The sequence below is a fragment of the Vipera ursinii genome, assembly GCF_947247035.1.
Source record: "Vipera ursinii genome assembly, chromosome: 2".
Lineage (NCBI taxonomy): Eukaryota > Metazoa > Chordata > Lepidosauria > Squamata > Viperidae > Vipera > Vipera ursinii.
Genome location: NC_139513.1, coordinates 93326140 through 93343065, shown reverse-complemented (window position 1 = coordinate 93343065; position 16926 = coordinate 93326140). Strand labels below are relative to the sequence as shown.

At 40.3% G+C, this 16926-nt stretch overlaps 1 protein-coding gene across 2 annotated transcripts in view; it reads right to left on the bottom strand.

Moving 5' to 3' along the window:
• Positions 1–10993, bottom strand: part of SH3RF2 (SH3 domain containing ring finger 2) — a 110070-nt gene extending 99077 nt beyond the window's left edge. Inside the window, exons 1-2 of one of the 2 annotated variants that reach the window (XM_083357034.1) lie at positions 10885–10993; positions 9313–9821 (exon numbers count right to left, since the gene is read on the bottom strand). In XM_083357034.1, coding sequence (XP_083213160.1) covers positions 9313–9672 — 360 coding nt within the window. In that variant the 5' untranslated portion in view covers positions 9673–9821; positions 10885–10993. Of the gene's footprint in view, positions 1–9312; positions 9822–10374; positions 10445–10884 lie in introns of those variants that run through there. The other variant, XM_083357035.1, reaches the window with a different exon arrangement.
• Positions 10994–16926: the final 5933 nt, after the last annotated feature.

The following is a 16926-nucleotide window of genomic DNA, read 5'->3' as shown; positions in this document are numbered from 1 at the left end:
ACTGTTTAGAACCGGTTGCAGACCTGTAATGTGGGATAATGACCAGAGCATTAAACATCCCAGGAACCTTTCTGAAAATGTTTGAAGATGATTGCAATATGGATTTCTATGGGAGGAGAATCCCATCACTTCTTCTCTCTCATCTCTCATCGTCAACTTCGCTTTTTGTATCCCTTCATCCATATGAATAAATACAGTAAATCATACATGCATGCATGAAGCGACACCAAAAGCAAATCTGACGGTGGGGAGATTTTTTGGGCAGGTTTGTGTTATTGTATCTAATCTGTGGATAACAGATAGTTTATTAGCGAATCAGTGAGTTATTTGTCAGGCTTCATTGCTGTTGCAGATCTATAACCATCTTCTTTGGAGTAATATTCTCTCTGAACAGTATTAGCTACTACTGTATTGAAATCAGTACATTCATCATAACTACGTTGGACGTTATTTTCTCTTCCCTGACGAAAGAATGAAAACTGAGAAGACAAAAGCTAGAAGGATCAATGTTCCAATGCAAGAGGACAGCACAACATGATATGGGAAAAACGTGAAGGGTGGGGAAATTTGATTTTAGACGGTGTCTGAGAAGAGCACTGAGGAAGGCCCACAAAGTTCCAGAACATGTTGTCAAACTTCAAGAATTTTGATTCTAAAGATTTTCAAAATTATGATGTCTCCCATTGCAACAACAGGAACAGAAGAAAAATAAAGAATGTTAATGAATGAATCCATAGAACTGGAACGTGCCCCTTGTCATGAATGTCAACCTCTGCTCAGGGCAGGAATACAGATGAAAGCACCTCCTAACAGGTCACTGTCCAGCCTCTGACTAATCTCTTGCAGGGGAGGCCTCGTCCTCCATCCCTCCAAATACCTGGTTCCTCTGCTGAACTGCTTGTACTGATAGAATGTTTTTCCCAACATAAGACTAGAATGGCTGTCCTGTTATTTAAGCCCATTATTCTGCAGCTGTATCCAGGAGTAGAAGAGAACAGTTCTTGACTTTCCACTATGTGACATCCTTTCAAGTATTTTTGAAGTGCCTTGCCTTTGGCCTTGGCCTTGCCTTTTCATGCATTGAACCTCTCTTCTTCGACTTAGTTTCTGATCCCTGGTCATCATCATGACCTGTCAAGTTTTTTGTTGTCCCATTTCCTGAAAACACAGCTGGATTCTCCCTTCACAAGATTGATTGAAAGAGAACAGGATAAGATGATAGAAATCTCAGCAACTGGATTGTTTTCACTTTAGGATTCAATTTATCTCCCTAAGATGGAGACTTTTTCACTTGCTTCCTTTGGTGAGGACACCATTCCCTTAACCGAGAAAGGAGGAATGTTTAGACAGTTAGAATGTGAATCTCTCTGAAGTTCATTCTTTCCTGAAGTTGGTACACAACTGGATGCCGTCCTCAAGGTGGATTCTGACCAGTATAGAATAAAGGGAAAGTCCTATTTTTCAGCAATGGCACCTGTCTGATGGAGTTGCCTCCCTCCTAATGGCTCAATTGCTAAAGACCTTTAGAAATACCTTAAAAACTATGGAAGAATGGATGGTGATGGAGCTGACAGAGATGGCAAAACTGACTTTTAATTAAAGATTAATTAAATCTATCTAATTTTGTTTCTTCTTGGAAACCCCCACTTCTGGACTTTGAGCTCAAAATTAAAAAAAAAGATAAACTTTAATTTTAAGTTTTGATAACTAGAATGACTTTGTCCTTTTAATAATAGCTTGAAACATTTAGAAATAAAGCAAAAGACTGAGGTTGCAACTTTTTTTGCATTTACTGCACTGACGAAAGTCAGAAGTCACTACTTTTTTTCTGTTTCCTTTTTCTCTGCACCCTTATTGTTTCCCTTTTAAGTTTCCTAGCTTTTTGTTTCCATTTGTATTTTATTTTATAATAAACTTTCTGTCTTGGTTCCTACAGATGAAACTCTTCAACAGAACTTCGAGGCATTGTTTACCTTAAAGAATCTCTTATTCGAGAAACAAAGTATCGGCACTACATAGTTGAAACCAAAAACTAAATTCCCCTCCCCTGGACACAAAGTAACAAAGTACAGTTCCCTCCTCCAAAAAACAGTCATAAATCACATTCCCCAATTAGCTTGAAGCGCAGGCTTTCTCCCCAGCTCTCCAACCCACTAAAACACTATCAGCTCTGGGCCCAATGTCCTTGGGTTCCCACGGCTAAGATACGTAGGTATTTACACTTGCTACCCTTTTTAATTTGCTGATGCTGCCAATTTCACACTCTTATCTCATGTTACTATCACATACTGTTATAGTGCTGCAGAATCTAAGTGCTCTGAGACTCATGAAAATGGGTCTAGACCAGACATGTCAAACTTGTGACGTCACATGACATTGCGCAATGTATTGGGATGGTTTTGCCATTGCCGGCAATGGGGTGGGTGCAGCTTCCAGATTATGTGTCTGGCCCACGGGCCGGCAGTTTGACACCCCTGGTCTAGACTCTAGAGGCAGGACAAAGTCACTGAACTAATATCCACTTCTTATGTAAGATACAACATCATCTTCTTTACAGTATGCCTACTGATATAGGCTGGACTCCTATATGTAACTAATTTTGATAAAAAAGAAACAAACAGAAGCTAAATAAAAAAGTGAGGCAGCAATACCAAATTTGTGAGGGAATGGGTTGTGGACATTTTCAGTAGCTAGAAGGAAAGTAAACTCCCAATCATTACACTTGTTGCTATTTTTGATTCAGAAATGAAATATAAATGTTAATATATAAGCAGCTTTTATTGTCATTCCTTATTTCTTAGGCAAACCCCTTCTCTAAATTTCAGTTCTCAGTAAACTTTAGAAGTCAAAATGAAAAGTGCCAATCTTCCAATCTTCATTGGAAGAAAACACTAAATCATGTGTTTATTTGTAGTCTTAAGCATTAACTCTGATTAATTCATTCCAGTAACTTCAGCTGGACTTACGTAGCAGTGGGCAGTAGGAACAAGAATATCTACATCTAAGAATCAGACCCCATTTACTATGTCTGTGATTTCTCCAGCCTTTGCATGTGTCCTGAGAGATTCATTCAAACAATAGTTAGCTTTGCTTTTTCCAGATAGCTGCTTCTTGATGTAACATAAATGTTTGGACTGATTTTGATAGCAACCATGTGGTGTTCATGTTCACCCTATTGCTCTACCTTGAAAGAGGTCAAATTCTTTGATGTCTCTTTCAGCAAAACTATTCTTGTAGATCTAGCTTGCAAGCAAGTTGCCTGCTGAGCTCTGGAGAAAAACTGTTGGATGGGAGCAGGAAAGCATATTGTCTACACATGATGCCAAAAGACTGCTGTATAAAATGTAACTTGGAACTGGCAGGAGGTAAGCTGAGTTAGATAGGGGTGGAGTTGCTTCTTTGCAGGTTTGAAGGCTGGCAAGGCAAGAAAATAGCAGGGCAGAGCTGAGCAAAGACATTTTTAAGAGCTCTTAAATACATGGTTAGTAAATGACAAGAGAAGCCATCTATGCAAATTTGCACAAGCTGAGATTTTTTTTAGCCAACACAGGAAAAGCAACAGGCTGCCATGGAATAGCAATCTTTTTGTATTGTAATATTTTTTTGGAGGGGGGTGGATTAGTTCATTGAAGCAGACAGAATGTTGACACTACAAAAGTCAATGTTTTAAATAATTGCCTTTCTCAGTGGCATAAGGTATTTTTATGTGGTTTGTTTTTTTAGCTTTTGCAATCTTTAAATATTAATCCTTATTTTGTAATCACATCACTTCAAGGCAAAGACCTTACTAGAACAATAGGAGAATACACAATAGAGGAATTTCTGCAAAGGTCCCGAGGAACAGTAATTGCAAATCATTCAGTTTTGCAATAGTAATTTATCCTGGCCCAGATAGGAATGCTTATGGCTCTAATGGTGTTTGACATGGTTTAATTGCAAAGTGAAGAAGCCCAACAGCCTGAATGGGTTTTTGAAATATCTTGTATCTGGGACACTGTTATTATGATGCACTGTTATAATGAGATAATCCAAACACTTTGAAGTCATTCAGAGTCATCACAGAGGAGGGCAGTTTTGGATTAGTAATCAACATTTTTCCATTAGCACAATCCCATGACAATGTGTCTAGTAGGCCTTGATCCTGAGATAGTGCCATAAGGTGAGGCTGCATTTGAGCACATATTGATTTGCAGGCAACGAAACTAGGTCCCCCCCATCCCAACTTTCCTAATTCTAGTTGTCCTTCTACTTAGATCTCCTTAATGGCTTCTTTTCTTGATGTGCTTCTTCCACTATCCACAGATACCCTAAGTTAGCATCTTAAACTCATATGATACATAGACTGGCTGTGGATTAGCTCATGATGGTTTTTTCCCCACCAAACATTTTAGCTAATGGTTTAAATTATATGGAAAACTGAGCAAGTACTAATCAATGTACTAATTGTTCAGAAATTTCTATAGTCAGATGCCAGATATCAACCATAAAAAACCACATAGTAACGAGCATCTTAACAAGTAGCTTGTACTGGCAGCCATGCTTTGCCTCAGTGAGGCACTTCATGTCACTCAGGTGATGCAATTTGCTACAGTGTGGTAGATTGCATTGTTTGATGCCTTTCCTAGCTGTTCCAGTAGCTAGGAGAGGTTCTCAGATTTCTTCATTGACTTCTAGTTACCTTCTGGTTCTAGAATTACCAACCAAGGCCTTGAGAACCATGAATCAATGAGGCTGTTGCAAAGCTTTGGCTACAACAGAATAGCTGAAATGGGCAAGATGATGGAAAATACTTCTACTGTATTCAACTGAGTGGTCTTCAATGTGTTGGATGACCATCTATATAATTTGTAGCATTCATGTTGTCCTTGATTAGCTGGCACTAGTGAAGGGCTACTGTTTTTCCACTGTAGGCTATACTGATGTGTGTTTTTCCATTGGTGAGCTAGCCTTGGATGCAGCTAGCACATTGCTTAGATTCTGCTGTAATGTGAGCCTTTTAATAGATTAAATTCAGTTTAGGACACATGAATGCCTAATGCAGAACAGCAAATGGTTTGTCTTCACCCAACAAAACTAAGTAAAATATGTTGACACCAGAGGAAAAGGAGGCATTCTCTCCATCTCACATCATACATATATAAGTAGAACAAATTAAATAATTGAAATAACCGAACATTCTTTGGACCTATATCCGGGTTCAACTGGCTCAGCATGCCAACTACAGCAAGATGAGTAATGGAGACCAATCAATAATGCATTAGACTGTTACTAGCAGTTCATGACTCAACTTCATAATCTGTTTCAATCAAGACAATTTGTATACCTCACTGTTGTCTTGTACTGAAGAGTTCAAACACCATTTTTCTGTCTCTCCTTCTACTTGTTATCAGAAAACAATATTTTCAAAAATCATCTACAACAGGGGTAGGCAACCTCGGCTCTTTTATGACTCATGGACTTCAACTCCCAGAATTCCTGAGCCAGCCAAGCTGGCTCAGGAATTCTGGGAGTTGAAGTCCATGAATCATAAAAGAGCCGAGGTTGCCTACCCCTGATCTACAAGATACTTCTGCATTTTATTTTTATTTATTCTGGAGAATCTCCAGTAAGTTCTTTCCCTTGCCATTTCCCTCAAAAATAGTATTCATGATCACAAGGGAAGAAACAGTTTTTGGATTTTATAATTCTGCTTCCTAGTCCTCTCTTTCAGTTTCAAAATGCATTAATTTTGGCAGCTGACAATGCATTATTTTATGTAGTTATAACTGTACACTATTAACAAATTCTATACAGATATTAAAAATAGACTAAACATAAACAAACAAAACCATATAATAGGGCTTCAGTGTAATCTATTCCCCCCCAGGAGTATTGGCCACTGAACGCAGTGGGATTTACTGCTGAGTAAGCATGCATAAAATTTCTATTTTAACACTATAGTGTAAGGAGATAGAATTTCAAATGAGCAGTTTTATGAGATCTTTCCCAGTGAGACTATCAAGTCAGCTTTGCTCTTTAGGGACATGGATTCAAAATTAATCCATGATTACTAATTTTAGTTAGGGTGAGCCACCTACTGTATGAACACAACACTAAGCGGGAAGTGGGCAGGATTGATATTTTCAATCAGTGGGAGGGCAGGGTGGGTTGATTTTGATAATTTAAGGGTGAAGTGAATCTATTAAGCCTTGCAGAAATTTGAAGTGCTAACTTTGCCCTCCAATCTCTAATTTTTCTCTTCCAGAGAAGAAAACAAAATGAATGTTTCAAGTGTGCAAGGCTTGAAAGCATCTACTTCATTCTTTTTTTTTAAAGGGCAAAGGTTTTCCCTGGCCAGTTATATCCGACTCTAAAGATCAGTGTTCATTTCCATTTCTTAGCTGTGGGAGTCAATATTATGAGAAGATGCTTCCATGCTTATGTGACTGGCTTCACTATATGTAGAGGTGCACAGAATGCTACCAGTATTACCTTTATATGCTTTATCTACTAGCATTTGCATGTTTTCAGACTGTTAGATGGGCAGGAGCTGGGGCAAGAATGAGACTTTTTTTTACAGGTTCACAAAATATTGGGTCCACTCAATCCAGTGATGTCATGTCATAGGTAAGGGTAAAGGTTCCCCCGCACATGAGTGCTAGTCGTTTCCGACTCTAGGGGCCAGTGCTCATCTCCGTTTCAAAGCCGAAGATCCAGCGCTTGTCCGAGGACGTCTCCGTGGTCATGTGGCCGGCATGACTAGATGCCAAAGGCACAGAAAACGCTGTTACCTTCCCACTGTAGTTGTCCCTATTTTTCTACTTGCATTTTTTACGTGCTTTCGAACTGCTAGGTTGGCAGAAGCTGGGACAAGTAACAGGCGCTCACTCTGTTACACGGCACTCGGGATTCGACCTGCCAAACTGCCGACCATCTGATCGACAAGCTCAGCGTCCTAACCCTCTGAGCCACCTATATACATACATACATATAGGGACACGGTGGCTGAGTGGGTTAGGACGCTGAGCTTGTCGATCAGATGGTCAGCAGTTTGGCGGGTTGAATCCCGAGTGCCACGTAACAGAGTGAGCGCCTGTTACTCGTCCCAGCTTCTGCCATCCTAGCAGTTCGAAAGCACATAAAAAAGCAAGTAGAAAAATAGGGACTACTACGGTGGGAAGACAACAGCGTTCCGTACACCTTTGGCATCTAGTCATGTCAGCCACATGACCACGGAGACGTCCTCGGACAAGCGCTGGCTCTTCGGCTTTGAAACGGAGATGAGCACTGGCCCCTAGAGTCGGAAACGACTAGCACGCATGTGCGGGGGAACCTTTACCTTTACCTTATATATATACCTATACATACACATATACATATATATATATATATAATTCTTTGTTAGTAATTTACACACATATATATATATATATATATATATATATATATATATATATATATATATATATATATATAGATAAAATATAATATATATTATATATATATATACATATAATATATATAATCATTTCTAAGCTAGACACTACTCCCAGGCTAATATAATCTTAGAAATCCCAACTCCTCTCAAACTAAAAAATGATTTATCTCAAAACTGAGTTGAAAAAGAAAACTATATTTTCTTCCAGTAAGATGCTATCATTGCTAAGCTACTAACAATATTAAAGAAAAGCAGGGTGGACCACAGAACTGTGGAATCCCTGGCATCTAATCCATCTGGACTGTGGGAAGCATTTGTCACTTCAGTGAAACTCTACCTCCCATGCTTTAGCTGGGGAGTAGCAGCTTCCTTCAAGGCAATGGTGACGCCTTGAAGTAGTGCTTCCCCTGGATTTTGCCTGTTACTTAGCTGTAGCAATGGGAAGGAAAAGCCAGCTTTCAGATATGTGGCCTCTGAAGGCACCTCATGCTGGGAAGATTTTCAAGTATATGCATCCAGGGAGGAATCACTTCAAAGCATTCCTAGGTTCTTGAACCTGCTACTCTAAAAACTACATGACATCTGGGGGTGGAGATGGTTTTAAAGGAGGCAACGTTTTCATGGAACTGTTACATCATCTGATCCATTTCAGAGCTTCAGGAGGGATTTGGCCTTTAAGCCAGATTCTATATCCTAGTTCACTGTAGATTAGATTTGTTGATCAATGAAGGCGATTTGTTGATTTGCATTAAAAAGTCACTTAGGTCATTCAAGTCCAACTGTACAGGAGTGATCAAGGCCACATTTGGGGAATAAGAACTGCACAACCGATTATGTAGATTTATTTGCAACATGAATGAGATAAGGAAAATGAAGCTATACTGATGTATAATTAGGAAAGTATCTAGGTTACAGATAACTTCAAGCTTGGCAAGTCTGGGTGAAGGCTTCCTATTGACTTCACCCATTATGATTTGCTCTTGTTATTTACATCCTAATTTTGCCTTCCCCTACATACCAGCCTCCACAGGTTATGGGAATCCCAGGCAGTTTGCACAGGGGATGAATAAATAAAACTTGAATAGCCTGCCTTCTTTCTTACTAAATTTGTTTTGAGATTCCTGAAAATGTGGTTCTTTTAAATGCATTTTTGTAGTTTTAAAAATGGCTATTGTCAGAAGATGATCAAGACCTGCCAGGTTTCAATACTAAATAGAAAAGTACTCACGTAACAAAGAGTGAATTGCAGAGACCTGCCTGCAAATTCATACTCTTGAAAAATTGTGTAAAAAGCATACACAGTTATAATTAAGAAAAAAAAGTTCTTAATTACATGAACTGGAAGCTGTCTCTGCTTGCCACCCAGATCCATACAGTTGGTACCCTCATATGTGCAATCATTTTGTTTGAGTCTGTGTGAACTTTTCAATGGTTCCGTGTGCGTGTATTCACATATACATACCATTGAATTTAAGGTAGACTGGAATTACTAGAAAAGTAATGAATCTAGGACAGGAGTGACCTATTTTTTAATCCATATTCTGGTCCTGTCACACTTTCAAAACATCAAAAAACACTGGTTTTTTTTTAAAAAAGCTACTTTTGTAATAGCACCAGGCAAATTAAGTCTCAGTTCAATTTTGGGCTCAGCTGGAGATGGCAAACCTCTGAGAATTCAAGAGTCAAACTCTTGGATGGAAATAGTTCCAGATGGAATACATTTAAAATGAAAGCAAGAGTTGTTGTACAAATCCAGTTAATACTGGTAGGGACCTCAGAGAGACGTCAGACTGCTTTATAATTAGCTGAATTCATCATCTAACTCCTTAAAAATGAAAAGTGGCGAAAAAAATCTTCCTAATACAGGTAGCGATGAAAAAAATGTCATTGCTTACCTCTTCCAAAGTAATCCTGGGACTGGAAGTCATCCGATATTGATCGAGGTCTCCCCCCATTTTCCTGATGGGGGCAGGAGAGGAGAAGGCTGAGGATCGTTGGAGTGAGCCATACTTCATCATGTTTGGTCCAAACCGGATTCCATCCAATAAACGTATCAAAAACAAGTTGGAAGGCAGTTCTTCAATATTGCTGAGAACAAGGGTTCGACATTCAGGACATCTCAGCTCCTTGTGTGATTTCAAAATACTCTGGAGACAAGGCTTACAGAACGTATGCTGGCATGGAAGCACCTTGGCGGAGACATCCAGCTTTTCCAAGCACACAGGACACTCTAGCATGCTGAATAAATTGTCCATGATGTTGATATTCTACTTAGTTCAAAACTCCAGCTTCAAGTAGAACTAGAAAAGTTCACATGCTTGCTATTTGGTTGGAAGGAGTTGGTTTACTCAGGAACGTCCCATGCAGCATACTGGTAATTTTAAACTCTAAGAACTATTGTACTCTATAAAGAAAATAACAGAAAAGAAATTATAGAGCCTAAATATTTCAGTATTATGAAATGCATGCCGCCAACATTTCAAGAAATCCTTCACTGGGCAGTTTGCATGATATAGTCTCTCCCCTGCTCCTAACGTAAGTGTGACATTATTCATGTCTGAATAAGTATTAGATAAACAGAACTGTATCCAGTGGCCAACTGGGATCAAGAAAGACCCAAGGTCCGTTTGTTGTGGCAGGTAGCCATTGAATAAAAGAGACCTTGTTCCTTCCATCCCAATTGAGCTGATCACAGTAAGACAATAGGCTTCTTGGATGTATTGTAGGGTGATCCATCTTCAAATAATACCACATAAAAAGAATTATGTTGTGAAAGTGACCAACCACACCGCATACAGAAGAAGCAGAGGAATTCTGCCGAGACACATGGTTGAACACATTCTCCCCTCCCCTCCCTTCTTCTGAAACTCCCCACCTTATCTTAAAACACTTTTCTGCATTTCCCCAATTTTCTCTTAGGCAAGTCACCTTGATAAAATGACACTGTTTTGGCATACCTGGAAATAAAACAAGCTGTGCTTGATTTCAAGAGACTGGCAATGCAGCTTGCTTTGTCTTTAATGGTTGACAATCCAACACCAGTCCTGAAAAAGGGGGGGGGGATATTATTCCACCCACAGCAGAAAAGTTACCCAACCTGTTCAGCACCTTTCCCGACGGTATACCAAGCCAAAGCAGTACCAATATTTAATCCTAATTTCAAGTCCTGGCTTGCAAAAAATGAGCCCCATGCCACCCAACATCAAAACACTGTCTGTTAATGAAGACTGAATCTAGTATATCATGTCCGATCAAATGTTTCAAGTGTCGCAATTCCTGACAGACTTCCTTTCCTTTCCTTTCCTAAACTTGAACAATCCAGCCTTGCTCTTTGTGACTCAGACTGCCGAGGAAGAGTTATAAGCTTCAGGAGCTGAGCTTTCTCGCTGACAGCTGAAGAAAAAAAGCTGTGGGGGAAAAAAAAGATAAATTAGAACAGGCTCCTAATTTTAGTGTGTGCTACTGACCTTGCATTCATGACCCCTTTTAAAATGAGTCCAACTCATGAAATACCAGCTTCAGAGCTTGCTTTTTCTTTCTCTTTCTCCCACTCTGAATTGCAGCTGCATTGAAAACTTTAACTAGGTGCATTACTCAGCTAAACTTAACACGTGCTGCCTTGTTAACTCATATGTTGCCAGGCTGCTACTCCTACACACATTTTAAATCAGGGAGAAGAGCGCAGTCTGATTATGCACCACGAGGGAGCTGTTTGCTTAAAACCACACACACACACACACACACACACAGACACGAATTATTTTGGCCTTGATTACAGTACATTGAATCAATAATTTGGCTTAGTTATTTTTTTTTCTCCTTTGGGTGCTGATCTTGTATTAGAAGCAGAGAGGAGTGTAAGATGGGGATTAAAAAAATCCCCACAACAAACCTGCCTATAAAGGCAAAGAGGTGCCACAGGGAATGGAGAATGCATTTTGTGACACACATAAAAATGAGACCCAAACACCCACTTACCTAGGAGTACATCCCACTCAACTCTCTTAAATTACTATAGAGTAGACAGATGTATGTGGGATTGCATATGTAGAGAAATGAGATGAAGTTTCAATTGCAAGAGGTATCTGTTGGGAAATGAGTGCTTTTGTTTTGAATCCAGCAACTTCCTTCTAAAGATTTCAGGAGAGAGAAGAGAACTAAAGCGAAGCCTTCATTTGAGAAGTGTAGTTCTGCTCAATAGCAATAGAAATACACTAAACTTATATACTGCTCCATAGTGCTTTACAGCCCTGTCCAAGCGGTTTACAGAGTCAGCATATTCCCTCTCCCCCCAACAATCCGGGCCCTCATTTTATGGACCTCCAAAGGCTGAGTTAACCTTGAGCTGCTCAGAATTAAACTCCTGGAGTGAGTAGTGAGTTAGCCTGCAGTACTGCATTCTAACTGTTGCACCATCACAGCTCTTGGGAAAGAAAACAGTTTGGTGGCACTGAAGACATTAAGTGTTATAAGTTATCTCTGGGATGGCTATTAAAGGAGAATTTTTGTAGCTTTTGCGACTTTGATTAAAATCTATCCTTCCCATACAGATGTTCACCTGAGCCTGAATTATACTTAGAGGTGTTCTCTTAAATAAAACAAACTGCATCAAGGGCAGCTGGGAGCTTGAATGAGGTCCTTGGCCTGAGCCAACGAAGCAGGCTCCACCCTGTGAGATCCTGACAACTCATAATGCTGTCACTTTCCATAGAAGAATAATCCTCCACACCCTTTCAGTTATTTTTTTTGATTGCTTCTTTTGGCACCTTTTTTCAGCTCTACAGTATCCTTGTTGAAGTTTAGTAACCAGCATTGTACAGGCACTGTAGTCTTCAACTTATGCTATGTCGCTTAGCAACTGTTTGAAGTTATGATGGACTCACCTTGGGGCTACTAATGACCTGGATTTCATGTTCTGATGGCTTCCCCTATGTGGTCAAATGATTGAACTCCAGGAGCTTAGCAACAGGGCCACATATACAGCTGTTTGCAGAGTCCTGAAGTCAAGTGACTGCATTTTATGAGTTTTGCTGAAAATCTGCATTTCTACATTTTTCAGCAAAACTGTGCCCAGATTGATCCATTGGTTCACTTTTTGGCCATGGTATTTACTTAACAATAGCCACAAAAGGGTCATAATTTGAGTTGGTCATGTGAACAACCTGTTTTACAACCGCCCTGATATTTGATAGGCAAGGTCCATTATGGTTTAAGTCAAAGACTACCTGTATTTATATATATAATCCAATATTGCCTTCATGGTGTACATAGTGTTATATTAAAGCATTAGGATAATGACTGTTGCCTACTGTTCTTTATGATATCAAGGATGGAAATTGAAACCTACATGGTGTCAACATTTTTCTTAAGCATCACTATCCCAAATTCCTTTCCTGATTGGTCAGTCCCTGCTCACACCTATAAGAACAACTGAGGAGATTTTGCTGTAATATGCCTCACTTAATACCTGTTTATGTTGAAACAAATGAAAAGAAGAACTATTTAATTTAATTTAATTTAACAATTTAATTTGTATACCGCCCTTCTCCTGAAGGACTCAGGGCGGTGAACAGGGCAATACATAATAAAAAACAGGATACAAAAATTAAAAAGTGATTAAACAACTATGCCCGTAGTAATTGATACATATTAAAAATTAAAACTAATTATAAAAAACCCAACCCCATCCCGTCAGACCAGGCCAGCTTGTTCAAAAAAGAAGGTTTTGAGATCGCGCCGGAAGGAGCGAAGGTCGGGGGCCATCCGGAGCTCAACCAGTAGATGGTTCCATAGGTCTGGCGTGCCCACAGAGAACGCTCTCCCCCTGGGGGGCCACCAATTGGCATTCTTTGATTGGAGGCACCCTGAGAAGGCCCTCCCTGTGGGAGTGCACAGGACGAAGGGAGCTTGATGCTGGCAGCAGGTGTTCCCTCAAATATCCCGGACCCTCGCTATTTAGGGCTTTATAGGTCATCACCAGCACCTTGAATCTCACCCAAAGGGCAACCGGAAGCCAATGCAGCTCGCGGAGTAGAGGTGTTACATGGGAGTATCGGGAGACCCCCATCACGACTCGCGCGGCTGTATTCTGCACCAGCTGAAGCCTCCGGGTGGTCCTCAAGGGCAGCCCCATGTAGAGAGCGTTGCAGTAGTCTAAATGGGAGGTCACGAGCGCATGAGTGACTGTGCGTAGGGCATCTCGGTCCAGGTAGGATTGCAACTGGCGCACCAGGCGAACCTGGGCAAAAGCCCCCCTGGTCACGGCTCCTATATGGTCTTCAAAAGTGAGCTGTGAATCCAGGAGGATGCCCAAGTTGTGAGCCCTATCAACGGGGGGTAACACCTCACCCCCCATCGTTAGAGATGGAATAGTCTGGTTGACCCGAGATGACAGTATGCACAGCCACTCAGTCTTGAGACGAAGCCTGTTTCTCCCCATCCAGACCCGGACCGCTTCCAGGCAACGGGACATCACGGTGAGGGCATCACTGGGTTTTTTATTGTTCTCAGGGTTTTATTTAATCTTTTTTAATTTGTTTTAACGTTTGTATTGACTCTCTTTTAAATGCCCTGTAAACCGCCCTGAGTCCTTCAGGAAAGGGCGGTATATAAATCTAACTAAATAAAATAAATAAAATCTCAGGAGAGTACATACTGTAAAGGCAGGCTAAAAGTTCATTAAAGCAACAGAATTAATCATATTTTTTTAAAAAGACATTAAGGTCCTATCAGCCCCTTGAGGTAGTCCAGACAAGAAATGCCAAACATCATTGCTAACAGTATTATTTAGCGCATGGCATATCATACATGGACTACAATATATAAATTAACATTCCATCTAGATTAATAAAACACCATAAAATATAAAGGTTAAAAGGTTAAAAAGTTCTATATTCAAATACCAATATCTAGTCTATCTAACATTGAAGTGCAGCATCATTTATATTAAAAAAAACAGATATTGGACCGGTTTATGCCCTCAGCTTATAGCCAGTCATGATGTAATCGACAGTTTGACTTGGGATCCCACACTCACGCAGATGGGGAGGATACTACGCCCCATTTATACAAAGAGTCCTGACAGATGACATGTGAGGTGTAACTCCTATTCAGGATTGCCCATTGGCATTGCTGACACGGTAGTTCAAAGTCTGGTACCGTTTTTGAACGGTCATTTATATGTCTCCCTGTGTCTGAGTGTTCAACAACCCATTTGGCTTTCTATTGGGCATCGATGTTAAAGTTCTTGGGCAGGTTTTCTGCAAGTGCCAGTGGGGGTTTCCTGGATTTGAGCCTTTCAGCTCATAAATGAGGAAGATCGGGCGTACATCTGTAGGAGTGAGTTGTCCATACTTTTTCTGAAGTCTCTCACTAATGCATCTTGTCTTCATAAGGCTGGTGGTGCTATATGGCTCAGAACAGGAAGCCGGCAAGTCGGAGGAGTTTTAATACAACCACTTATAATCCTCATGGTGTCGTTAAGTCTGCCATCTAACTCACTAGTATAGCAGCTGTTAAGCCACACAGGAGCACAGTATTCTGCTGCAGAGTAGACCAACCTTAGAGTCGATACCCTGAAGGCAGCTGAAGCTCTCCATTTAGTTCCCCCTAATTTCTGGATTACATTGTTCCTAGTATTGAATTTTGCTACTCTATTCTTTAGAAATAACTCACAGGAGAGAGTCCGGTCCAGCGTTACTCCAAGGTACTTTGAATGGAGATCATAGGAGAAGAAATTGCTGTTAAAGTAGACCTTCAGGACGTCATATGCTAGTTTGTTGTTCAGGTGGAAGCATGTAGTTACTGTTTTGCTGGTGCTAGACGCGAGCCTCCAGTCAGTGAAGAATTTTCCCAAGAGTTTAAGATCTTTGGACATGAGTCTGTCAGTCACCTCCATGTGTTTTTCTTGTATTGCCATGGCCAGAGTGGCACACACTCTTTGTGTCCCCTATCTGGCCTATCTGATATGTATAAGTTGAATAGCGTATGTGCCATTACTGACCCTTGTGGGGAGGCTGCTGTTTAATCTTCTTACTTTACTTTTCTAACACTATCTTTATTGTAAGATAACAGAATCTTGCAGATCTGAAAGCACTTCACCCTCCTTTCTTTGTACATTCTAGAAAACTAGAGAAGGTCCCCTATGAAATGCTTCCTGTGCCCCTTTTCCTTCTGTGGGTTGGGATACCTTTTGCATGATGGTTGTCGAGGATGTGGCTCTTCCTCCTGTCTCTCAAGATCATTCTCACACACTATTACAGAGCCTAATAAAAATGATTGTTAAACATATGCTCGCCCACTCCAAGATAATGGAATGTCCTTACTCAGGGCTTTTTTCCTCATAGAATGCTCAGAATGGCGTTCCGGCACCTTTTTTTGGATGGAACCTTGTAGGGTAGGCAAGGAGGGTTGTATGACATGTGTGAGTTCCGGCACCTTTTTCTTTTACAAAAAAAGCACTGTCCTTACTAATTCTCTTGGGAAGTTGAAGTCAGGAAAAAAGCTTCTCAGAATGCTCCTAGAGGATTGAGCAGCCTTCCTGAAAAGCTAGATTAGCACACAATAATTGTTCCCTTTTGGAAACAAGTTAACCATGGAGTTCTTTGAGAAGGCTTTCTATATTTATTTTATTGAGGAATATCATACATATGTATTTATACTGTTGTAATTGTTTTTTTTTAATTTGTTAACTATTGTATTATTGTAGACAATTTATGTTTATACATTTTTAACAATCCTTTTAGGGTATATGTTTGTCATTTCCTCATGGCAATTGAGAACTCTAATTAAATTCACAAGCACTAGTCTGAATGTAATAAGACTGATTTCTTCATTCCAAAGAAAAACTAATTACATTTTTTTGATTAAATCACATAGACCCATACCTACATTTGAGTCTTTGTAACCTCTTTAGCATTCTTCGTCATTGTTGGGAAAAAACTCAATTTTTGAGTTTCTTGTTCTGAGTGCATTTCTTCAAGAGAAACCTGTTGGAAAGCATATTTTGCTAATGGTCAGAACAAAATCCTAAATGTGTGAGACTATTCAGTCTCTTCCTCTCCCCCCCACATGGTAGAGCAGTGGTCCCCAACCTTTCCAGCTTTGTGGCCCGGTGGGGGAGGGGAGAGGAGATGGTTCCATGGAGCTTCAAATGGAGCTTCGTGTGCATGTGGGAGTGCCTGCCACTCGCACAAATGGAGCTGTGTATGTGTGCTTGCCCACCACTTGCGCAGCCCACTTGTGAACGGGCCATGACTCCAGGGCTTGGGGACTCCTGTGGTAGAGTACCACACAAAGTGTAAATCTGAAGTGATTGCAGATAAAGAGTGTTGGTATCCATACATAATTTAAGAAATATCATTTGCTTCCATAAAGTCAAAATGTTCATCATGTTGTCCCCTGCCAGGCCCAAAGAACTAAGAATGACACATGGATTTACTTTTGAGTAGTTTATTTAGCGTTGCTCGCTATAGACAGAAAAGTTGCCAGGCTAAATGAACTATCTGCAA